We start from the raw sequence: 25,884 nt of genomic DNA on the forward strand, positions 1-25,884 counted from the left end.
AATGTTGATGACTTTTTAAGGCCATAAGGAAATATTTTGGATAACAGCTTGCTTAGAGGTTCTTCAAGGTGATGCTTGCATTGAAAAAAATGCTTGTGGGTCCTCTGGAACTACAGGCCAATTGGCTGCTTTTACTGTATATTATAGAAGTATCTTTTTTAATAATTAAAATGGAAAAAATGTAGCTAGCTGACCAATGTCTGTGTCTAGCTAGCACTTGCCCTGCTTCTTTTCCCCCAAAATGCTGTTGTTTTGTTACTGGTGATGGAGAGAGCTGATAGGACATAAAATCTTTCAGTTCACACAGTTTTTGCCAAAGTTTCTTAGGTTCTCTGTTACCTGTTTCCATTAATTTGATGGCTACATTAAGAACACTTTTGTGCTTTCAAGTGCCTTTTATTTGACCCATAAGATTTTGTTCAGCTTATACTGGTAAATGTTGAAGTACTAAATCACTTTTTCTCTTAATTTGTTTGGGAGGATGTTGCACATGCACCCCACTAATAATAAGGAAGTTAATATTTAGTTGCCAGTAGCATCATCCCACTGAACTGTTAGGAACTGTTTCCTTTTTAATGAGTGGTAGAGAGGCTGCCATTTAGGCAGCTGGGCTGCTGTAGAGGATAAAATTAAATTTGCTGCCACTCCCTCACAGTCTTCCCAGAAACTCAAACTCCTGTTCTTGCTCTCTTGATTAGCACTGTTACCCACAAATAGAGCAATCTTACAGGTTAAAAATCAGTGCTGTCTTCTTAAAGAGCTAAAATTGAGAGTTCAGTCATAGCTATAATGGAGTAGTTGTACAGGTACGTGTAGTTACAGTTCCAGTCATTTGAAAAACTGCATTTGTAGTTTTTTAAAAATCTTAGAGCAGGATGAAAAGGAACCTTGATTCAAAAGGCCCATGTTTAGGTTGGAAAATGCAGTTCTTGAAAATAGGAAAATGCCAGATTTACAGCTGATCACACATTCTGCTGTGATACAGAAGTGTTATGACTCAGTCTGGAATTACTTGTTTCTGTACTGTTTTCACAGTTCACTTTCTCACTTGCAGCAAAGAATAAATCCACAAGGAGCAGAATTATATTTGGCAGTTTGCTGTAAGCCTGGAATTTTCTCATATTGGTTTTTCTTGGAGTAAATTTTATTGTTAATATTTGTATTAACAGTCACATCTCAATGTCCAAGCCAAGGGTTGGTAAACAGCAGAAGCATTTAATAGGTGAGAGATTGTCACTAGAGCTTAGGATACACAAAGCAGAGGAGGAACTGATAAATCTAGAGATGACTGATTGCGTACTGGCAGTGACAGTCACCAGGACTAGAATCCTGAACTTCTGATTCACTGGAAAGTGCCCTGACCTTTTTGGCCATCCTTCAACCTGAAGGATTAAAGTCCTTATGGATCTTTTTCTTCTGTCTTTAGTCATATTTATGTGCAACTGTAACATTTTGATTTGACCATAGGTGTGTGATTGAATTATCATTCCATTAGCCAAATTCTTCATGGTCCCATAGAACTTAGGGAGGAGGGGAGTTTTGGGTTCTGAAAGCCACACCTTAGGGACTTTGGATCTTTATCCTTGAAAGATCTATAAAGGACTGTGGGCACAAAAGTATTTTGCTTTCTTTAAAGCCTGTTACCTTTTAAAACAATCTTTATTTTCATGAGAAGAGCTGATGACAGTCCTTATGTGCCACAGCTGTAACTGAAGTACTCAGTTGTGCCTGCTGAATCTTAAGCAGTATCTAACAGAGTCTTCAGATACAGAAATTGTATCCAGTACATGCTTGTAGGGTCTGAGAAACCTAAGTTGACAGAGATAATGTCTGTAGAACAACAACAATTATTTCTCTATATGTTTTCTTTTGATTGGTCCTGTCAAAAACAATAGGTGGAATTCTTTGAACCCTTTTGGGATAGTGGAGAACCACGAATTGGAGAAAAAGGAGCAAGAGGCTGGAAAGCATGGATGCACCAACAAGAAAAGGGTGGCTGGGTTGTTCTTAAGCCTGGTATGTTGTCACAATATGTGCAGTTGTATGTCTATGTGTTCTTCTAAACATTTTGATTAGAATGATATAATCTGAGTCTTGCCATAATTTTGCATACAAGTTTTAAAAAATATTTACTGATTTCAAGATAATGTATATCATACTTCACAGGGAATAGCAGGTGTTGAATGTTCTGTCTATGATATTGTTTATGGAGCATTGTTGCCCTTCCTACAGTGAGAATTAGAGGAGGATGGCATATCCTCCTCTTCATGTTGGAAAAGCCAGAGGTGTGAGTACCTGGTGGAGAGTCACGCCCATCAAAAGTGAGAGGAAGCTGCTTCCCTTAAGACCCTTTCACCCTATTATTAAGGTGAAGTGGGATTATATTGTTAGATGACAGTTGCTTCAAGGATACCTAGATTTATGATTCTATCTCCAGAATCAGACTTTAGTTTCTCAAGCAAAGGTATAGCTAAGATAGGAGGAAAACATTTCCTTTCTCATCGTGATGCAGAAAATGAAGGAGTTGTGTCTTCACTTGGCTGGAGTGCTTCTGGATGAGCAGGGATGCAGAAAACACTCCCTGCTGCTTAGCCTCACCTTGTCTTGTGGTCTACAGTGCTTCTTTTCATGTCAAGGACTATTTCTCATGCAGATACAGCTTGCAGGGAAGCAGGAGGCTGGAATGTGTCTGACCAAAGATGAACTGTCTTTGCTTTTGCTACTCCTGCTGTAGCAACTCTGGTGAAGCAAGTTTGGGTCTGCTTTTAGTAAACAAAGGAACTGAAAGATAATTATGTGCCTCCCTTGTCCCTGGATTAAGATGGAATTTCCTTGGCCCCTGAGTTCAGCAGTTTTATTTTTGATGGCTTTAGTTTTGTTCACAAACTGAGAAGAGTGAGTATAAGAAGAGGACCACTGCCAGTCTTGGGCAGCTCCAGTATATACCACTGGTTTCCCCATATGTGTCAACCCCTAAAGTCCAGGTGCAATTTTCAATTGAGTGTGTTCATTAAAAACTGTCAGGTTTCTTCACACTTTGATTAGATTGTTGAAATGCTGTCTTTTTTCATAGAGTTGCTGACTAAAGGGGATATTTTTGATCACAAAAATATAGAGAGAGTAAAAATCTTGCAACCACCTGTTTGTTTTACCTGAAATTTAAGAAGAACTGGGATTGGGAGTGTTTCAGATGGCAGATGTCAGGATCAAGAATTTGGAGGTGGTGTAGAAATAGCTTGATTTTTATAATGCAGGCAACCATCAAATTTTGAGGGCAATTTTTTTCCTCAGCAATAAAAAGAAACATCTCTACAAGCTTTCCCTTTGCCTATAGGTGCTCATCAGTTTCTGCACAGAATTAATACATTGCTGTCAGAAGAAAAATATGGTAATTGTATCCAATAGTCCTGAAAGATTATCATAAAAGTGGGGTGTGGTTAAGCACGTCCTTTAGAGTGCGTGTGTGTAACTATGTGGGTTGTTTCAACTGTACATTAATTAAAATGTTGAAAATACTACTTGTTATAAAGCAACATGGCCAAACTTCTTTTGCAGTGTTTAATATTAAAATACCATTTTTCATGTTCAGTGGTTTTCTCAAAATGTTTTATCCAAACTAGTATTGATAGAGCATACTTGAAATTTTATGCTCAGGTATGAAGTGAAGAATGTAAATTGCACAAAAGGATGACTGACTCTTGGCTGTTGCTTGCAAGTTGCTGTTGATAGAAGTGCTCCACAGCCTGTCAGTGTTTTTTCTTCTCCTCTGTGAAAAAGTTTGAGTGCTGACACTGATTCACAACTTGTAAAAGTTTGGAAGCTTTCTACCTTCCTATTACAGAGTTGGTGTCAAAACTCAGAACTGTGATGTGGAAAATCTCAGCTAAGTCTTGTGTGTTTTTTTTATTAACTATATTTATTTCCATTGTTAAAGTAGTTAAAGTGTATGTCATGCCTGGCCTTTGGATTTGGTGGGATAATTTTTCTTTAATAATTTTGTGTGTGTATATATATATTGATTTGATTTTAGATGATGAGGATGAGGAAGACATAGATGAAGATCAAGAAATAAAAGATAAAACTCTTCCCAAGTGGCATATTTGGTTGGATATTGAATATTCCCGGGAGGCAAGGCACTGGTTACCTTGGAGGCCAGACAAAACCAAAAAGGAAACTGAAGAAGATTGTGAAGATCCAGAAAGACAGGTCACTGTGATAAAATAGAACAAGGGGAGATGATAATACTAGCTATACTTTAATTTTAATTCATTGCCATGTTTGTGGATATTTTAGAAGAATAATACTTTTCTTTGTTTGGAAAAAAGATTTTTTTTCTTTGAAATTCAAAATTTGCCTGAGGTTTTGTGCTGAGACTTCTGAAAGCCATGGGAAGCTCATGGTAAACTTTAGAAAGTCTGCAGGCAAAATAGTCTGTCTTTGCTGTTCCATGATTCCTGTCATCTGTGTGGAGAAATCTCACAGAAATATGTGTTTAAGAAGAGATGTGCATTAAATAAACAAAGGTTTCATTGCCTTCAAGTCAGATAGTTGGATATTTTTTATTCCTTGGGAAATAGGTCAAGTCAAACATTGATTTTCAAATTTGAATGTGTTAAAAGGCCTATGAATAAAATCTTCCAGACCTTCATTTTGTAAGTTTTCTGTGGAGGTCTTTGTTGTTCACAGGCAAAGAAATCTCTTGATAGCAAATTTACAGACTGACTGGAAAAACAGATTGTTTGTTTAACTTGTCCATGTTTAATTTGAATGACATTTTGATACTATTTAATGGTAATTCTGAATGCTATTGATTTCAGAAGGTTCTTTAATTGCATAAATTGTTTAATTGCATAAAGTTTTGCTGCTTTTGATTGCATAAATTAATGGAATTTGTTTTAATTTGGATTTTTTTAGGTGTTATTTGATGATCTTGGACCATCTTTAATCCGTCTTTCTAATCCAAAGCTTCAACACCAACTGCTGTACTCTTTTTTGCAATTCCTGGGAGTTCCATGTACAAGCAGACTCTTTCCTTCCAGTCTCTATATTGCCATGGATGAAAACAACATCTTTGACAGTGTGCTTTACGATGATAAACCACTGACTTCTGTTGATTTTCCACTTTCTGGATTCAACAGTATTGGTCATATGGATACGATGTCACGAGGCAGACATCAGATAGGACACTATAAAGAAGGAGAGGAGTTCATACAGAATGTCTTCCATGTTCTGTCCCAGATATTTACAGGAAAGGAAAAATCTAACCTGGCCATTTGTTGGCTACAGTATGAAATATCTAAGGTAATGAGGAGTCTGCATAGAATCAATGTTGTGATGTGTGGCTTTCTTCTGTAATAATGTTTATATTGAATTTTAAAAAGTCTTGACAAAAGTTTTCTTGCAGGACTAAGTATTCAAATCAGGAAATATCAGTTAAGATTGCACAAGGGGGGAGAAAAAGAAAACCAAAAACCCCTTTTCTTCAGTACATGTTAAAGAGTGGCATACCTGTAGCAAACTATTTTTTGAAGTTTTGCATAAATGTTATTATATGATAATATATAATTTTGTAATTATATTATAAAAAATTGCTGTGAGGGGCTTTTTTCTCCTTTCTGCTTCCATCCCTCTCAAAATATACCCTGTTTATTTTTCCCTGCAGGTAATTCAGTGTCTCCAAGCAAAAAAGAAAAAGAAGCTAAAAGCACAAGGGAGGAAGAGTAAAAAGTTGGCCAAGAATTTCCTTAAAGCACCTGACAACCGAAACAACCTTTCTCTCTGGAAGCTCTATGCCTACCTGGAGTGGCTGCTTGGTAACACAGATGATTCCAGGAAGGTGTTTGACACAGCTCTTTGCACAGCAGGGACAGGAGGATTGAAGAGTGCTCAGCTCTGCAGCCTCAGCCTGCTGTATGCTCAGCTGGAAGTGGAACTGCTGGAAAGTTTGGAAGGAGCTGTCACCTCTCGTGCTGTTCATATATTGACCAAATTGGCTGAAAATGGACCATATGTGCCCTATAGTGGACAAGTGTCACCTGTCAATGTCTTGAAAGCTCGTAAAACATATGAGCATGCACTGCAAGAATATTTAAGTAAAACAGCAGTTTCTGATCAGGATCAGGCCAATGATACTGATCAGCTGGTTAACCTGGTTGGTTGTTATGCACTGTTTCAGTATTTGACTCTTGGGATTGATGCTGCAGTATTAATATATACGCAGGCTTCAGAAAAACTTGAAGTTTCTGGTTCACAGAAATGTGAAAATACAGGAGAGAATTTTGGCATTCTAAATTTTCCCAGTGCTCTTGAAGCTGTCACACTGCTGCATACAAATTTACTGAGATTCCACATGAAAATCAGTGTTTATCCTTTGAATCCCCTGCGAGAGGCACTGACAGAGGCTCTGAAACGGTATCCTAGCAACCAGTCCCTTTGGAGGTCATACATCCACATCCAAAGGAAGTCTCACTGTGCCAGCAAAGCACGAAGATTTTTTGATAGTGTCACAAGGTCTACTAACTCTTTAGAGCCATGGCTGTTTGCAATCCAAGCAGAGCAGATGAGAAAAAAGCTCACAGAGAAGGTCCAAAGGTAACACCTTGCAGCTTCTTACAGTTATGCTGTTTTGAATCTGTCTAATCACTCAGCAGAGGAGAGAAAATGCTATCACAGTTCTCATTTTGCAGGTGAAGAAGCTGTAGCTGCAAGAGCAGCTGTAGCTGGAGGTTTTTTGCTCCAGGCTGAACAGGGAGTCAGTGGCAGAATCTTGAACAGAATAAATGCCCTGAGTGATAGCCTTATGTCCTTTCTCCTGAGCCAGATTGTGTTTGAGTTTGTTTGATTACTTCCTACTAATATCAGGATGGTACACATTTCTTTAAAGAATTTTTAAATAACTAAGCCTGCTTAGATGGCCAAGATAGACAGTGTGAGCTTAGAAACTGCTGCATTTTAGTACTACAGCAATAAAGAGCATAATACAGAGCTATGCTGCACTTCCTGCCTGAGCTGGCTGCCCTACTTTACTCCTGAATCACAAATACAGTTGTGGCAGATCTGTTTCCATAGTGAGTCCTTGACAGTTTAGTTTTCGTGTGGGGCTGTTACTAGGTAGAAGAGGCTGGAAATTCCGTGAATTCACAGTGGTCTGGGCTCAGATTTTTTGCTCCTGAGAAAGGAGGAGAGGGTAGGAGATATGGGGAGCAAGGTACATGTTCATTCTGAGAGCTTAGTCTCTTGTCTTCTCAATGTTTGGAGCTGCCTTTCCACTGCTGCCTACATATCTGCAGTGACATTGACAGCTTGGTTGTTTGTGTCTGCACATGACAGCAGATATCTAGGAAACAGTTACATGGAAGTTTTACAGGGCTGTAAGCTCACAATATTCACACATGGTGAAATTACACAATACTTGGAAATGATGATGTATCCACTTTGGTTGCTGTAGGCTGACAACAGGCATTCAGACATGATAGTGACGTTCCTGAACTGTTAGTCTGTGTCATCCTAAATTGTTATAAGAATTCTACAGCCACCAAATGTAAAGGAGGATTGTGATTTGATTTACTGTTAATTTCAGACTAACACTGATAGGTTTTCATTATTGTTACTTGGAACTGAAAATTTCAGAACTGTTTTCTCAGTGAGGTTGAGTTCCTTTCCAGATTGTTCACTGCTAGCAAAGCCTTTCCTATAGATTGCATTTATAAAGGACAAGTTGGGTTTTGCAAGAGCAGAGCTGAGCTACTGCAACAGGGAGATAAGTGGCCTGTCAGTCATGCATAAAACTAATGTTTTGTGATGTTGTGACAAAATTAGAAAATGTCTGTGTTGTGTCTGTCTATTTCATATTCTGGTTGTATTTCTCCTTAAGCACATGGAATTCAGATGAAAAAATGGGCACAAAGGTTAAAACAGGAATGTTTTTAAGTCACTGTTAGGTACAAGGCTTCAAATGTTTGACTCATGCAGAGTAGGTTACATAATTTTCCCTCATGGCAAAGGTTAAAATGAGGGGAAACTTACTTCAAAGACACAAGGAAAAAAAGAGAGAGGTTAGGAGCCGGGTGTTACTGGTGAGTGGAGCAAGCTGGCAGGCTGAGAGAACATGTACAGACCAGTGATGTTGCCATCAGTGCTCCAGCCTGTTTTGTCAAGCTCAAGCATCAAAAGTAAGCCAGTCTGTATCAGCTGTTGAAGGAAATCAGTGCTTTCGTGAAAACTGCTTTTGTGTTCTGCCTGGAACTCAGGGAATTTGAATCTCTGGGTGAAAATTACTGTTATAATTATGGTTGAAATTCAGAGTTGTCATTTTGACCTTGATCAAAGACCAATGTATGGCATTACAAAAGTGATGGGTAAATTTGAACAAACTTGCCTGGGCACCAGAAGATGTGCTGATCCAGACTTGAATTTCTTTTGAGCTGCTCTGCCAAGCTTAGAATGATAAATTATCTTGGAGGCAGGCTAAGATGTTTTAAGATCATATGATAGTGGATTTTTATTTTCAAAGAGAAATTATTTTTGAACATACTACATGAATTTTCACCAAAATACTGAATTTATATTTTTTCCCAATTTTCCTATTTAGAAATGTGTTGATTGCATTAGTAAGTGCTAAAAATCTGGTTTATAACATTGAGTTTATAGCACACATTGCAAAAAGCCTGGCTATAAAAAACAGAGGCAGTGCATTGTTCTTTACCTCTTCTTACCCAGATGTGGTCCCTTGGCTTGGGTTTAAAGGACTGTTGTTTGTTCTCTGTGTTTCAGGGCAGATGTTGGTGAAATACATTGTACTATTCCTGAAACTGGATTAACAAACCGGATTGTAGCTCTGTTTGAACATGCAGTTCAGAGTGAAAATGGTACCCATTGTCCACTGCTATGGAGAATGTATTTGAACTTTATGGTAAGAAGAAAAATATTTGTTTGTTTTGCCATATTTGGAATTCTCATAAACACAGCTGGAATACTGCTTAGAAAAAGGAATACTAAATGCTGCCATGCCTCTGTGATTTGCAGGGTGATATATTTGACTTGTACTGCTCCTTATTGTTGGGAACATTAAGGAGAAGGTAATTCATGTGGATTAGGAGTAATAGCTTCTGACAGTGTAGTCTTAATATAGATGCAGACATTGTGTCTGTCATCTTACATAGATAAAAAGAAAGTATGTCCTGAGATACCAGTAGATGTCAAGCTGCTTTCCAGTGGAGTGGACTCCAGTGTAAATTGGGTGCAGGAATTTGCACTTCCTGTAGAACTTGGAGGTTTCTGTCAGCTGATTCCTTCCTCCCATTGCCATCCCTCTGGAGATCAGCCACTCCTCTCAGTTCTGTGTGGTCTGCAGGCTTGCTGAGGGTGTACTCTGCACCATTAGCCAGATCATTAACAAAGGTGTTAAATGAGATTTGTCCCAATAGTACCGGGGCACTGCTAGTCACTGACCTGTAACCAGACTTGTTCCACACATCACCACCCTCTGGGCCCTCTTGGAGACAGGTTTCTCACTGTCTGTGCATCCAATTCTTTTGTCAGCTGCTCACTTAGGAGGCTCCTGCAGGAGACGGTATCAAAGGCCTTCCTGAAGTCCAGATTGACAATGTCCACTGCTCTCCCCTTATCCACCAGGCCAGGCATTTCATCATGGCAGTTTATTGAGTTGCTCAGTCATGACTTTCAGTGAATTGACACTGTTGCTGATTTTCTTCTCACTCACATGCCTGGAAATGGTTTCCAGAGTTAGCTGTTCTGTCACCTTCCCAAGGTACAAGGTGAGGCTGACCAGCCTGTAGTTCACTGGGTACATCTTCTTCCCCTTCTTGAAAGCAGGAGTGATGTTTTACTTTCTTCAGTCTTTGGGTCCTTCTCCCAGTTGCTGTGATCAATCAAAGATTGTCAAGAGTGACCTCTCAGTGACATCTGCCAGCTCCCTCAACACTTGAGGTGCAGATCATATGCAAAATAAATGCATGGTAGGCAAAACATAGCTATAGCTTCTGTAATTTGCCTTCAATTTTGACAGTCTTTTGATTCTTAAAAGCTGCATATAAAAGTTACATTAACTGGCATTGCAGTTTAATGCTGAAAAGCAATAATGTTTGTTTCTTCCATAGTTCCCCATGGAAGTACAGAAATAAAATCATATAGTCAGCTTTGCCATCTTGGTTTTCTTGCTTCTCCAAAGTACAATATGGAAGATGAAAACACTCAAGTAATAACTTGCATTCCCCAGTGTTACTCTTCTGTTCATGTCCCCTGGTGTAATAAGTTGTGAGAGGGGGATCAGCAGTCAGAAGGCTGTGAAATAGAGAGGAGGCAGGAGAAGAAGAAATCTTGTTCTGTGTTTGAGAAGATCTCTTGTGTGGGACTGTTAATTGTGACCATTTCTACACAAATACATGCTTGTAAATATGTTATACAACTTTGTATGTAGGAATGTAGAACTGAATTACTGTTATTCTTTACAAACTAATAATGACACCCCAGTATGCACAAATGCTAAAGATCAGCCATTATGTATTTTATCACTAGTGCTTCATTCATGGAAGATACCTTTTCCACAAGAACAACTAGGAGTATTTACTAGATGCTAATAAAATGGAGGCAAATGCAGTAATAGCTTGGAATAACATTATTTAGAGAAGCAAAATCAATCAGAAACATTTACATTTTCAGACATAGTCATCAAAGAAGTTGTGATTGTTTGATATTACTCTAAGTTCTATAGATCTGTGTTTTTGCTGATGAAACATAGGTTTGGTGAGTGGACAGGGATGAGGGCTGGAATCTGCCTGAACTGCCAGGCTCAAAGGCCTCAGTCAGCAGCAGGAACTGCAGGCCAGCCACTGGTGCTGCCCCCCAGGGATTGATACTGGCACCAGTGCCCTTTAGCATCTTCAGTAATGATCTGGGTGATCAGAGAGTCTGTACCATCAGCAAGTTTGCATCAGCAAACCAAGAGGAGTGGCCAAAGCACCAAGTTCTGCTCTTGGTCTGTCCAGGTTCCTTAGAATAGCTGGGAGTCCTTGTTCTCTTCCTTATCTTACAAGTAAAGCCTTGAAACTCCTGTAAGACATCTGAAGAGTGTAACCTGATAAAATACATAGCTACTACAATGTATCATAAAAATGATTTCTCAACAGAAGAACACTGAGCTTTTCAGCAATCATTTCTTTGTCTCAGAAGTAATTGTTTCAGTATTTCAGCTATTACTGCACTGAAGTATGAATGTCTTTTTATCACACAGGCTTCACTAGGAAAAAAAGAAAAAAGTAAAGGATTATTTTATAAAGCTCTTCAGAACTGTCCTTGGGCAAAGGTAAGCACAGAAAACAGGTAAACTTGTCATCATACTTTAATTTTTGAAGTTCTGTATTTGAAAAAAAGTTTAGCTTTAGTAGTTGTTGTAAGAATTTATATGCAAGTGAAAGAAGAGGTTTCTGAGGATGTAATGTTAGGATTTTCTGCAAATAAGAGATGTATCTTCAATGGAAACATGATCAATAGTCACTGCAGTTTGTGTTCAGGACAGAAAGGTGTTGCATTGAGGCATGGCAGTAAGAAATCCTTTGTGATGTAGAAATGATTGAGTCTTTCAGACTTTTATCATGAGCATGGGAGTATCAGAAATACATAGCTAAATAAAAATTTATTTATGTAATAATACATAAAAATTATTGAGAGAACCTGCAACTCCTCAGGTAATGTCTGTATTTGCTGCAAATGCTCCAGTGTCTTGACCTCCATTTTATCTTTTTGAATAAAGTTTCTCAGTACAAGTTTGAGAAGACTTGATTAAACATCTACTTGGCTGTCACTGAAGGAGTGCTAATTGTGTTCCTATTACCTTAAATAATACATGGTATTTCTTATGTTCTTGCTACAGAGTTGTTGCTGTCTACTCACTTTAAACTGTGTTTCTTGCTAGAAAGGTAGCACAGAAAATGTTCTCGCTGTCTTTCCAGGTGCTCTACATGGATGCAGTCGAGTATTTCCCTGAGGATCTGCAGGAGACACTTGATCTAATGACTGAGAAGGAATTGAGAGTGCGGGTGCCTATGGAAGAGCTGGATCTACTACTGGAGATTTAAAAGCTACAGAAGTACAGAAGCTGCTTCCAAAGCTAATAACTAGATCCATTTTCATACAGGAACTCTGTTGGGACTTGGGTACTATGTACTTGGCATTTTTTTGTTGTTAAATATTTTATATAAATTCCTATCAAAATGGAGTTCTACTACCTGCAAGTCTTCTGGAATCAAGAATTGCATTTTGCCCACAATAATGGATCCATTTCTCTGCAGCATTGCTGGCTCCTGCAGAAGGACAGGCTCTTTAAATAGCCTCCTGTTGGAAGTTGCCTGCATTTCTTCCTCTATTGTTTAAAATTACATTCCCCAGGGCTCAGTAGAGGTTCAGTACATGCCAACTATGGCTTGATGAGCAGCACAGGAAATAAACATCTGCCAAATGGATGCTCCACTGTCCTCCAGTTGGCAGACTTCAGTAATTTCCTTCAGCATGGTGTGGCTGTGCATATGCAGCTGCCAAGTCAAACAGCCATTACATCTGTACATATACTGTAAAAGCTAAATTTTTGTTTGAGCAGGCACCTATTTTGATATGTTTTGACAGATGACCATTTAAATGTAAATCTTTCTGAAAAATATACCTGAATATTTGAAAATTCAAAAGTAACTTGTTTCTTAGGTATTAAAAATAGAACTGAGTGTATTAAAAATGAAAATGTGTCCATAATGCATCTCTAAGCAGCTCACTTCTAAACAAATTTTTGTAATTAATTACTGGCTTTGACTCAAGTCCAGGCAGTTGTTGTAAGAGAAGCAGAGGTTTGATCTGTATTTGATTCTCATCAAGAAGGCATAGTCTTCTATGATGATTTTAAAAGGAGCTTCTAGTCCATGAGGCTTTTAGCAAGCTCCTAGAGAAATAGTATGAAATATAGTAACAATTTACAGATACAGTTATGTTATAAATTTATTTTGTAAAACAGAACATGCTGAAACATGGAAAGGATTGTTTAGCATCCCTGCTCTTGAGACCCAAGGACTCAGAAACTGGATTTTCATCTGAAACAAGTGTACCTGCAGCCACAGAATACCCTCAACTGCTTCAGACAGTTTTCATGAGATAACGAATTGTCACTAGCAGCACTAAAGCAACTGGGACCATCCAGCTGGTGAGATCCTATTGCACATGAAACTGTGTCTGAACCAAGCCACACAACTTCTAGCTTGGGTTTGCCACCACGGTACAAGATAGAATACACTTTAGTCCAGGCTGCATTTCATTTATTCCTTTCTAAAATTATTTTAAATATTGCAGGGAATATGTATAATTTTAAATGGCATTTCAGCACTTCTGAAGAGCCTTATAGTATTGATGTAGTTGCAAGTGATGCTGGTTTTGCTGTAATCAATTAGTCTTTGTGAAAAATACAGTTTATTTTTTAAATCTTTACTTTCTACAAAAATGACAGAGCTCCTGAATTGGAGGTAAAGTTACTCTGTACCCTGCACAGTAACAGGACAAATTATGCCTGTGTTTGTTAATGCTTCGCCATCACAGCAGAATGCCATTTCCTCTAAAGCCCTGAAAGGGCCATGGGGAGGGAGAGAAGCTTGATTGTGCTCCTGCTTAGTCACAGAGGAACCCAGGTTGAGAGGGACCTTGAAAGATTATCTGGTCCAACCTTCTGTAGCACAGGGAGCCTGGATGAGATTAACAAGCTCTGGCTGCAGGCACATTTGAAAACTTCCAGTGATGGCAGCAATGACTTCTGTATCCATCACTCTTCTGTTCTTCCATGCATCCTGTCCCAAGTCCTTTCCTTTGCAGTTTCTCCCAAAGCAGCATTTGGGCTGCTTCCTTCCTTTTGATGGTCAGAGGCCTCCTGGAGCAGGTCCTGCCTTTTAATTCAATCCCCAGTAGCTTTCCTGTCCTTGTGGGGAATATACTTGCTGTTCACTTTCTCCTGATATTTATTACTTTTGTATTGTCAAGTTCAGAAACTCTGGCAAAAGAGGCAGCAGTTAAATTCTGCTGCAAAAGCTAAGAGCTGAATTTTCAAACGTGTGTTTTTCAGTTCCTGGGGTGGCAGACAAGGTACCAGAACAGAGTCCTTGGGTTCATTTAATGCAATGCAGCTGTTCTTCAGGGAGCTGAACCCATCTCTTTGTGGCTGTTGCTTTGAGGCAGCAATAACAGCCATGTCCCTAATCAAAGTGCCTTGCTTGCCATGCATGTCATACATCTCTTCAGCCCCTCAAGCAACAGTGAGATCAAGTGCCATGATTAGAAAGTGCTAAAAAACCCCTAGCTTTTTGTGACCTTTCCAAGGAGACAGATCTCCTAAGATTTATAAGAATGGGTAATAAAATTTGTTTTTCTAGCTTCAGATGAAAAACAATTCTATTTCAGGATTTCTGTCATCCAGATTAAATAAAGAATTCCATTCATCTGTAGGGTTCATTTTTAACAATGAGCCACATAATTTTTACAGAGAAGAATAAAATCTCTTGGCTCTGCTGCTGCCATTGTTGTTGGAGCACTGGCAGTGAGGAAAGGCATTGCTCTGGGTGTAACTCTCCACTGTCTATTACTGGCCTGCATTTGCTCCCACAGAAAGTTCCCAGAACAAAGACTGCACACAATGCAAAACTGGTTTGCATGTGGAACTTTTATATAAACCTTAAAGATCACATGTACAACATTTGGAAATGAATTCCTGAGAACTTAACAAGGCCTTCACAGAAGAGTACTACACAGGACACTTGGTAAGTAGTACCTGCATGGCTACAATGGAGCCAGTGGACACCTGGCCCCATTGGAATGGAGCTGGAGGCAACAGAATTGTCCAGGGGGAAGAAATCAAGGTTATGCTGTACAACACCAAGCCTGGCACATGTAGTAAAATTTATCTGTGCACATCTGCTGCATGCCAGACCCTGCACCTCCAGCACTGGGGCTGGTGCCTTAGGAGTGTGCACAACCTCTTCCTATTGTTGGCTCTTTTCAAAGACATTCTCTACCTTGGATGTTTATCTAAGGAACTGAAACCCTTTTGGGAAAAACAAATTTATAAACTCTAATCTTAAAAGTACCCTATCCAAACATGTTTATATGTTTAAGGTAAGATTACTAATGAGCATCCATCTTGCCCTTATAAGCTGCAAGTGCTAGAGATGGGTACCTTTAAAGTTTATCTCACTCTTAACTCACAGTTGCATAATTGTCATTGATTTTCATGTATAAATGACTGATGACACTGAGGTTACTCAAAAGTGACACTTGTCCTAGTTAGCCCCTAAAAAAAGATATAAGAAGGTAATCAAGAACAACAGCAGTGCTAGAGTAGTTGTAAGAGACCATTATGCCTAAGGAGGACTAAGATTTGGAGCACCTGCATTGCTCCCTCCCCATATGGTGTGGGTCACTGAGACAAGCACTTGGGGCACCAGCACTTTTTCTTGAGTCAGTGAATGCAACAGTTTCATGTAAATAGCAGGGCTGTGCCACCAAAACAGCTCAATTCAAATAAATGTTTTATTGGGAAGTGAAAAGTTACACTGACTGAAGAACCACAACCCACCAGCTTTTAACCTGTTCATGAATGCAAACTAGCTGTGTGGTTTTACACAAGACTCTCACCAACACAGAAAGTTCTGTATAGTTCCCAAAGAGACAAGATGACTTAAAGATACAATCCCTCAGGAGTTCCCTCTTGCTTTTTATAGAGAACATTCTCTTTAGACTTTTTGAAATCTTCATTTGTTACTTTCATTCTCCGTTCCCTCAAAGCCATCAATCCAGCTTCTGTACAAATTGCCTGCAACACAGGAAGCAAGAATAGTTACAGTTAGTGTGCAACCCCTTCAAACCACACCCTCAAAGGCATCTTTCCTACTGCTGCAGTAACTGTAGAAGGGAGGCTGTTAACAAAATCTACGTTCTAAAGTTTGATACTGTTCTGTAGCACTGAAGCAGGCTGGATAAAGCCAGGTGAGCTGTCTGAAAGGACAGAGGTAGTCAAGAGTTACACTTCTCTGACAGAAAGGCAGCTTTGTAACAACAGTAATTTCTCTGTACAAGGACCTACACATCCAGCTGTGTGATCCTTCTGCAGGGAGGTCACAGTTGTGTCATGGTGGTTTAAGTTCACGAGTGTGGTAACGGTAGCAAGGGCTCTATCTGCTTTAAAAAAGCAGACAGGATCGCTGAAGCTTCCTAATATACAGTTGCATTTTTATCTGCCTTGCAACATAGTACAGGATAAGTAGCATTTTTAGGAACTATCTTAAGTACTGTTAAGATACCTTGCACAAGATTCCATGCTCTCTTTTTAGTTTCTACTTCACTACTTTAAAATTTCATATTCAGGTAACACAGGTACATACTCCTACCAGCACAAGCTACCTCACAATTACGATTTTGATAATTTCCCATTTGTAAAGCAGAGTACCTGATACTCATAAAAGGTATTTTAAACCATCCCACTGTCCCTCGGTGATGTATGCACAGAAAACTGGCAAACAGTTCAGGTGACAATGGTTTTGGATGCAGCAAAAATGAGATTTGATTTTTGCTTTGACGTATAAACAATGGTGATGTGCACTGACCTTAATATCTGCACCACTGAGATCATCTTTTGCCATAATCAACTCATCCAAAGTCACATCATCTGCCAAGGTCATCCTGCTCGTGTGAATCTGAAAGATTCGTTTCTTCGTCTTTTCATCAGGCAGAGGGAACTCTATTTTCCTGTCAATACGTCCTGTGCAAAAGAGAAGTTCAGCCTTAGGTTTTCTGCATGCAGCTGTTGGAAACAGCAGGAAGAACACCTGAAGGGTTTAACTGGCAGTAACTTAAACTGGTACATGTCCAGAGGAGGGCAGTGGAGCTGGTGAAGGGTCTGGAGCACAAGTCCTGTGAGGAACACCTGAAGGAACATCTGGGGGTGTTTAGCCTGGAGAAAAGGAGGCTCAGGGGAGACCTTATCACCCTCTGCAACTGCCTGAAAGGAGGCTGTAGCTGGGTGGGGGTTGGTCTCTTCATGCAGGTAACAGGTCAAGAGAAAATGGCCGAAAGTTCACATGGGGAGGTTTAGATTGGATATTAGGAAAAATTCCTTCATGGAAAGGGTTGTCAAGTATTGGAACAGGTTACCCAAGGAAGGGGTGAAGCTATCCCTGGGTGCTCAAAAGAGGTGTAGAAGTGGACTTGGGGATGTGGCTTAGTGGTGGACTTGGCCATGACACCTTAATGGTTGGACTCAATGACCTGAAAGATTCTTTCCAACTGAGCACTTCCATGGTTCTTCCTGCCACAATGAATCATGTCTTGGAGTAGAAAGCAAGGTCAGACTATCTCTTTCAATTCTGGCACAGTATTATCTCCTCTGTACTCTAACAGCACTGGGCTTGAGCTGAGGGGTCCAAAGTTAAGTGATGACAAAACCAGGCCAAACATACCTCAGCAACTTCATACCATGGAGGTATTTCAGCTTATTCTTTTCATCTCTGTGTTGTTTTCTACCTTCCAACTTAACAGACACCACAGACATCCTATGCTTTGGTACATTTTTAGTGGCCATTTAAAAATACTTCCTGTGCCTGCTCAAGCTCAACATGTCTCCCTCACTCAGCCCCCAAATGGCAGGAGTGTGCCAGGTCAGTAAGGAGCAGCCTGCTTTCCCTGCACCAGGATCCAGGCTGTCTCTGGTAAAGCCTAGGTTCTCACCCCTCAAAACACAGGGGGTGCTGCCCTGCCTTCCCCAGGTGCTGCAGGTGTGCTGCTGCTGCTGCTGCACACAGCTGGCTTAATAACTACTTAAAATGGCTGTGCCATCTTAATACAAAGGAAGAATATTCATACTGTTTATGTATATATAAAGGAATTAACACATTTCTTCACTTCCAAAGATTTTTCTCCTATTTAGAAGCTTGTGAATAGATTCTGATTTCAACAGATGCAGCAGCATAGATGAGATGGTGAATAAGAACAAGTTTGCAGTCTTTTTACCAGCCTGTGTTTGTCCAGTTATGACAAGTCCTTTCACAAGAGAGGTGGCTTAAGCATACACAGCAGGGAAATCCCTTACCTGGTCTAATTAAAGCTGGGTCCAGTGTTTCTATTCTGTTGGTAGCCATGATAACTTTAACATCTCCCCGAGAGTCAAACCCATCCAGCTGGTTCAGCAGCTCCAACATTGTGCGCTGGATCTCTCTCTCACCCCCTGAATTTGAGTCATACCTTTTAGAAAAAAAACATAGTTGGAAAAAGCACTAAGTAACTGGCACAAAGGTGGGAGAGGGGTATTTTGTTTGTAAATATCCATAAGAGATTTAAATAAAAAATTAATGTTTATCCATATAAACAAAACATAGATTTCCAGAATCGTGTTGTGACATCTAGGTTAAGTAAAGAGACTGAACTATTCTGGTAGCTGGGGAAGGTAACAGCCATCAAGTGAAGGAGATGTGGGATTTTTTTCCATGTTTGTTATATATTTGGAAATATCTTCTTCCCACCTAACAAAATCAACATAAAAAGGAAAAAAATCTAATTCTTAACAGCACATACATCCATACATAAGGCAGCAGCTAGCACTTTGGGCTGGCAGCACTTTGGGTTGGTGGCCTTGTAATAAATGTGTATTTTTCTTACTTTCTTATTTATTTAAAAAACACTGACTACTTTACAGACTATTTGCCCTGGACCATTCCAACAAACCTACAGAATTTTCAAAGTAATACAGCTTGGATATGGGCTGAACAACAGTTTAGTGTGGCAGAAGCAATGCTTCTCCATGACATACACTGTGTAACCTTCTGTAAAATACTCTCAGAACAGAAGCATTTAGCCACCTACTCGAGAGGCAAACAACAAAAGGATATATTCTATATTAACTATTCTGCTTTAACATTGGATCACTGAATCCAGTTATTGTATATGGACTTGCAGCTAGGCAATGCCATATACACAGTGTCTCTGGTTTTGACACTCTCTCCTGGAGATGCTGCCATGTAACAAGAGAACAGAGGTTATCTCTGATCACGTCTATTTAGTATGACAAGGCTGTGATAAATTGTATTTCCACCGAAGTTACTTGAAGTGTTACAAAGCTTACATCAAAACAGTGTATGCAAATAGCAGCAGAGCAAAGAAAGTGAGTCTCAGTATAGCTGCAAAAGAAGTGTTTTTGTAAGCTGTGTTTGTTGCTGCCCTGGCGCTCCCCGTGCACCGCACCTCTTGGTGCCGATGGCATCGATCTCGTCGATGAAGACGATGGAGGGCGCGTGCTCCTCGGCCACGCGGAACAGCTCCCGCACCAGCTTGGGGCCATCCCCCAGGTACTTCTGGATCAGCTCGGAGCCCACCACTCTCAGGAACGTTGCTGATGTTTGGTTTGCCACTGCTTTGGCCAGTAAAGTTTTGCCTATTTTTAGTTAGAAAGAAACATTGTGATTAGTTTGCAGAGAAGGAAAAGAGAAAGAAAAAAGTGTCCTAACAAGAGTTGTATGAAATTTGTGACAGACTTGGCAATGCTTTAAATGCTAACCAAGTGTAAATAATTTAACTTGTATTATCTCAGCACAGATGTTACTGACTGTAAAATACCTGTGCCAGGTGGGCCATACAGAATGACTCCTTTGGGTGGCTTTATACCCATCTCTTCATAATATTCAGGGTGGGTGAGAGGAAGCTCCACAGACTCCTGAAGCACAAGAAAAACATGTTTTTATAAGGCTGAGTGGTCTCCAACAGAGATCTGTAGGGATCTTCAAAACAGCAATAATGAAAGCAGTGAAGACAAAAAGAACTTAACTGATTTCAAGACACACATCAAACAGTATGACCCTCTGCTGCCTCCAATTCTAAGGCAGACAACTACTCCATCTGCACAACTCTTCCTATTGTTCCCACCTGACGTGTGGTAGAGCAGCAGTGAACATTCCCCCTCCTCCATCCTCAATGCACCATCCCACATTTAGAACCCTGGAGCTCCTGGACCCCAAACAACCATGGATGACCTTGGGGCCAGGGAACTCTTTATGAAAGGGTGCCTTCTATAAAGAGTTACCCAATACCATCGATTTTAAGAGCATTTGTGGTTTTAGACACCTAGCCAGAACAAAAGGGCTGAGTTTTAGCAAGGTTTAAGCAGAGTTCTGCTGGTAGGGAAAAAAATCGACTGACCAAACACACCCCAACCAAACAACAAACAAATGCAAAAACAAAACAAGCAATTGTCCTGAAAGACTAAATCCTTAAGTTTAGATTGGATGGCATCAGACACTCAGAATAGCCTCTGCAGTTTGTACAATTTAACCCTCATCTTGCAACAACTGAAACGTTACCTGTTGCAAAGTAGTAAGCTATTAGAGAGATTTTACCAGCTCTGGGATTTACAGGTTCCCGAGCACTGCGAAAGGTTCCTGTGCACACAGATTCTGGTGACTCACTTAAAAAATTGAGGTCCACAAGTCTGCCTAGTGGAATCTAATGAAGAAATACACTACAGAAAGATAAAGGACACCACTACAGGAACAGCAGCCAGTCCTGCTGCTTCCCTTCTCAACTCCTAGCACAAGTTACACTCCTGGTTAACTGTAAATGAGTACAACTGAATACCTTGATTTCTTGAATTTGGTTGTCAAGGCCACCAATGTCAGCATAGGTTTCTTGAGGAGCTTTCTCAACCTTCATCACAGTCACTAGAGGGTCTGTGTCATCCATCAGGACTCCTATCACAGCATGAACCTAATTCAAGAATTAAGAGTTGTCAAAGAAGGCAAGCAGCATTTTAATACAAGCTGAAGTCTAATCCCTATGCCCACTTATTTAGGTGTGTGAAATAAATAGCATTCTCTCTTCTGCGGTCTTCAGAAAAAGAAATAAAAACAGTATAAGAACTTGTAAGAAGTTCTTATAAAAACAGTATAAGAACTTGTAAGAAACTTGATTTTATAAAAACAACTTACCTTATGATTTAGCAAAACAGAGCAGCCTGGCTCTAGCAGGTCCTTGTCCACAAAAGACAGAATACTGACATAGTGCTCTGATCCCACTGATGTGGACACGATGGCGTGGTTGTCATCAATGATCTCCTCCAAGGTACCCACAGACATCGGTGTTCCTCTCAGGTCATCCACCTTGGACCTTTCCTCCTGTTGTCAGCAAAAATCCAGGAAACAGCTGAACAACACAGGCAAAAACATTCTTGTACAACACTGGCTCAACAATTCAGACAGAACACAGCAGAACCAGTCTTTTCTATTGCTCTACTGCCCCAAAAAGACAGAGCTCGGTAACAAAACCCACTATTAATTTAGAGCTACTCTATGGACACCATTCATATGGATGGGAATAACTAGAATCTTCTCTCTCTGTTGATGGATATCTGTGAGCTGTACTTTGAGCATTAACAAACAAAAAATCCCCATGGCTTCACCTGTAGTGATCTGTGCTTGGTCTAAAACAATATAGCCAATTAATGAGGAATTGTGATAAATCTGATATGTTTGCATCAACTTGCACCAACACTGCTGGTACTTTATTTCCACTGCTCTGATATGAAGCAGCTCACATTAATTAAGATCATTTACTGTAACATTAGAAGTAACACTTCATTCAAACCTCACCTCTTGTTTTTCTTCCAAAGGTTTCATCTGTTCTTGATTTCTGATAAACTCTTCCTCCATTAAGAGGTAATCTTTAATTCTCTCCAATTTCAACAACTTGAGTCTGCACTGTGTGTGGGGAGTCACTGTAACCAAAGCAGAATCACAGGATTTTAGAACAAGTTTTACATGGCACCAACTAACCACTAATTCATTACCAGAAATCCTGCTTTATTTTCCTGACTGTAACTTGTACCTTACTTGTCCCACTGTAACTCCAGGTGAAAAACAGATTTAGTGTTTCCCCTGCATTTTCACTCAGTTCAATTTCTTTCTCTCTTACCTGGAGTTCATGGGCTGCACCTTGCAAAACAATAATCTTATTCTGTGGGAGGCTGTTTTATGTCAATTAGAAATAAAACATTTGGCACTGTGTTAGTGACCTCCACAGAGGCAGATTGCTTACCCAGAGGGAGTTTGCTGGCAGCATCTGGTCCCTTGGTCTTCTTTTTCTTTTTCCCGACTCTGGTTGGAACTGGAGGTTCATATTTCTTCTTCTTGTCCTTATTCATAAAAAGAATTCAATTAAAAAAAAAATTGGGATAATAACAAGTAAACAATACACACAGGTGTTAAGTGCACAGACTAAAAAAGGGCTCAAGGTGAAAGACTTCATAACAAAATTTTATGAGCTCTAAGCAATAAGCCCAAAAGAAACATTACTCTTATTTTTTAAGAATGTTCAAAAAATTTTCTCCTGCTTATTTTACATCTCCCTAATTTAAACTTCTGCCATTTTTCAGTGAATACAGGACAAAGAAGGCTCAAGCCTGAAGTAAATCACAAACAGAGACAATGAGAAAAATATTGAATCTCTACCTTCCTGCTGCTCTTCAGTCAATAAACCAGACACACTCAGCTTCCCAGCCTAGTCACTGCCTGCCATGTGCATTGAACTTTCCTTTTCCAAAGGAGACCAGGGAGGCCCCTGATGTCCCCCAACCTGAAGAACACTCCTACAGCAGATCATTGTGCAATGTGGCTTCCCAGCCAACAACAGCTCCTTAAGTGACAGCTTGAAGGCAACTAGTGTTTCCTAACCCTGACACATTTATAGTTTGTTTCTTTTTCAGAAAAACAAGTCACTGTGAAGAAATTTCAGTTTTCTTAAACTCCCTTTTTTATTTATGAACAACACTTGTTTTCTCCAATGTACACCCAGAAAAGACGTTCATCAGACCCAGCAAGAGCATAATTTTATGCAGTTCCAAATACAACAATAATTTTTAGAAGTAAATTTAAGAAGTCTATTGCAGCCAGGCTCTGTAGCATCACACTTGTTCATTCTGTAGTATTTATTAGTTTCAGTTACCTTGTCATCCTTCTTGCTACCACCAGGACCGTGTCCACCACTCTGACTTTGACCCTAGACAAAAGGTAAAAAAACAAACGACAAAAACAATAATATAGGTACAGTTCTATGAATCGAGACGCCTGCGGGCAATTCCACGTACAGAAACCCCGTAATTTGATTTCTCCTGTCTAAACAAAGCGCTAACTTATTTAACTTATTGTCCAAAACCAAAGAAGCGTCCCGCCCGGCGCCCCCGCTCCCCCCTCGCCGGGCCGCGGCCTGCAGGCACCGGCGGTGACTCCGCAAAACGCCGGGCGCCGCCGGCGGAGCCTGAAGGGGCGCGGGGCCCCGGCTCGGCGCTGCAGTCAGAACCCGGCTCTGCCCCCCGAGGCCGCGCTCGGTGCCGCGGGCCTGCCCGGGGTGCCGGGGCCGCTCTCACCATCGCGCCGCGACCGCCCGGCACCGGCACCGCCCGCACCGCACGGGCCGCGTCACTACGGGCAGCGGAGAGGGACACGCGAGCGAGCGGGGCCAAACGCGGGTGTGGCACCGCAGCGGCCGGCAGGGGGCGCCCTTGCCCGCGGCTTGTGAGGGGAGCGCGGCTGAGGCACGGCAAAAAGAGAGGCAAACCTTTAAAGCTACAGGGGGCTTTTTCCTCGACCTGATCCTTCCTTCCGTCTCTTGCATCAGCTAGCCAATACAAAAAGGTTTTTGTGTGTGCTGTAAGAATTGTTTCTCTTGTAGCCGCACTTTAGGAACATGGGTAAAGTTTTCAGGAAATCCCTCCCTCCATAAAAACATAACTTTTGTACCCACACTGAGTTCTACCGGTCTGTGGTGCTCCTGGGGAAATGCAGGAGAACCTGTCAGTGTCCGCTTCTGACGTTCCCGAGGGCACAGCTCGGCCTGGACTCGAGCCCGATGGAGCCGAGGCAGGGTCGGGTCCCGCCGGTTCCACCCCGCTCCACGGCACCGGCGGCGCCAGCTCCGGGACACCGTGCCCGCCACGGCCGGAGCTCTGCTCCTCCGGAGTCTGCAGGCGGCAGCTCCGGGACACCGTGCCCGCCACGGCCGGAGCTCTGCTCCTCCATGGTCTGCAGGCGGCAGCTCCGTGACACCGTGCCCGCCACGGCCGGAGCTCTGCTCCTCTGGAGTCTGCAGGCGGCAGCTCCGTGACACCGTGCCCGCCACGGCCGGAGCTCTGCTCCTCCGGAGTCTGCAGGTTCCTCCTCTGCCTTGGGCTGGAAGGGCATCACTGACAGCAGGGAGGTTACAGCCAAGATGAAGGCATAGCCTGAAAACACTGCCAGCCTGCTCTCACCCAGTCAGCCAGCATATAGATCATATTTACATCCATCAGTGTTCAGGGTAGGGATCAGAGCATTTGCGAAAAGAGGCTTCGGTTTGCAGCAGACAGTAGGATGCTTTGCTTTGATGCTGTTTTTTTCTTTCACACTTTCTCTAGAATTCCTGTCTGAGTAGGGAACTTTATTAATTATTAATGTCGTTGGCTAAGTTGTGTAGAAAGGTGTGAGGTTTTGATAATTTACTTTGGTTTGGTTCCATTTGCTCACAAGGGTTACTGTTGTGCACTGTGGATTTGACTTTTCTATTGTTTTTATTGTTTTTTGAATTAGCTGCCTTTTTATTACAGTATCAGCTGTTCTGTAACTTTTAAGGGCATTGAAACAAAATTAAATATAACAGGTGTTCTTTGCTTTAATAACATTCACTTCTTGGAGTTTACAGTCTTACAGGATTGCATCTGTATTTCTTTTAACCTTATAGTGTAAAGATGCTAGAACATTCTTTCCCTCACACAATTCTTACTCCCTTTAACCTCCCTTTAGACTAAGATATACCCATATTTATTCTAAATTATACCTGTAATTGGTAGTTCTGGTTATAATTGAGAATTTTTATCACTTTTTTCTTTAGAAAGCCTGATTTTAGTGCCATGTAGCTTTGCAGACATTTTAACTGTGAGGATTATGGCATAAACTGATCTAAATGGTAGTGGAGTAGGATGAGTGTAAAAGCTGAACTTTCCATTTATAAGCTGACAAGACAAATTTGTAACACCTATCTGGTTTTTTACTATTAATAAATATTAGGAAACTATATATGGGAACAAGTGTAAAAGGTTATTGGCAAGATTGTCTCCCACCTCATTCACTTAAAGACATACTGTGGAACAGCTGTGACAGAAAACATGAACTGCAGGAGGGGAACACTGTGTTTGGGATGATCTGGTTAATGGCTTTCAGTTCTTGGGGTGAATAGTGCTGGCAAACTGGAAGCAAAATACAAATATGGTTCTGTAACCTGGCTGCTTGCCCTAACTTTACGCATCCTGAATTTTAGTTTGGCTGCAGAGTACAGATAATGTCAAATTAGGAACTTTAAACAATAAATATTGTATAAAAAATAAAAATTATCCAAGAGCCCCTGATTTCTAGGGTTATGCTTACTAGAAAAAAACAAACAAACCCAAAAGAGTGAGCCAGGGTAACAGGAAGGAACACACAGTCCTTGTTTGTTAAAGATGAACATAGCCTTAGGGGCATCAAAAACCTCTTCATATCAAAAAATACTGAGACTTGTTCAGAGAGGATGGATTTTTTTGTGCTTTGTTTTTAGTTAGTGCCCCTCTTCTTTATTCTGCAGTAAGCTTACTGCTGTTCTTTTAGGCATACTCTAAAGCCCTCAGCTCTGTTCCCAGGCCTTTGAGGAGGGAGAGGGCAGCTGAGGGCTGGGGGATATTGGGCTTGGGATTAATAAATAGCAGAGAGGTTTATTTTCCCTTTGCACATACAGGAAATTACGAGGATTGCTTATGTTGTTGATGTTAATTTGTCTTAGTATATGTCTAGCTGCCTAGAG

The 25,884-nt window shown here is 40.8% G+C and overlaps 2 protein-coding genes across 2 annotated transcripts in view; one reads left to right on the forward strand and one right to left on the reverse strand.

Moving 5' to 3' along the window:
- Positions 1-14,554, forward strand: part of NRDE2 (NRDE-2, necessary for RNA interference, domain containing) — a 30,191-nt gene extending 15,637 nt beyond the window's left edge. Inside the window, exons 8-14 of the mRNA XM_071426633.1 lie at positions 1,896-2,016; positions 4,031-4,206; positions 4,915-5,301; positions 5,663-6,591; positions 8,773-8,911; positions 11,252-11,323; positions 11,970-14,554. Coding sequence (XP_071282734.1) covers positions 1,896-2,016; positions 4,031-4,206; positions 4,915-5,301; positions 5,663-6,591; positions 8,773-8,911; positions 11,252-11,323; positions 11,970-12,095 — 1,950 coding nt within the window. The 3' untranslated portion in view covers positions 12,096-14,554. The remainder of the gene's footprint in view (positions 1-1,895; positions 2,017-4,030; positions 4,207-4,914; positions 5,302-5,662; positions 6,592-8,772; positions 8,912-11,251; positions 11,324-11,969) is intronic.
- A 998-nt stretch (positions 14,555-15,552) lies between these two features.
- On the reverse strand, positions 15,553-23,551 carry PSMC1 (proteasome 26S subunit, ATPase 1). The gene is made up of 11 exons (XM_071426634.1): positions 23,441-23,551; positions 23,020-23,073; positions 22,114-22,210; positions 21,669-21,793; positions 21,009-21,194; positions 20,659-20,787; positions 19,645-19,741; positions 19,273-19,462; positions 18,125-18,276; positions 16,644-16,798; positions 15,553-15,853 (listed from the first exon to the last, which is right to left on the reverse strand). Exons 1-11 carry the CDS (start codon positions 23,441-23,443, stop codon positions 15,719-15,721), a joined length of 1,323 nt encoding a protein of 440 aa, XP_071282735.1. The 5' UTR covers positions 23,444-23,551; the 3' UTR covers positions 15,553-15,718.
- Between the last annotated feature and the right edge of the window lie 2,333 nt (positions 23,552-25,884).

Source organism: Agelaius tricolor, unplaced genomic scaffold (genome assembly GCF_023055355.1).
Source record: "Agelaius tricolor isolate 1412-34295 unplaced genomic scaffold, bAgeTri1.0.p SCAF_5, whole genome shotgun sequence".
Taxonomy (NCBI): Eukaryota; Metazoa; Chordata; class Aves; order Passeriformes; family Icteridae; genus Agelaius; species Agelaius tricolor.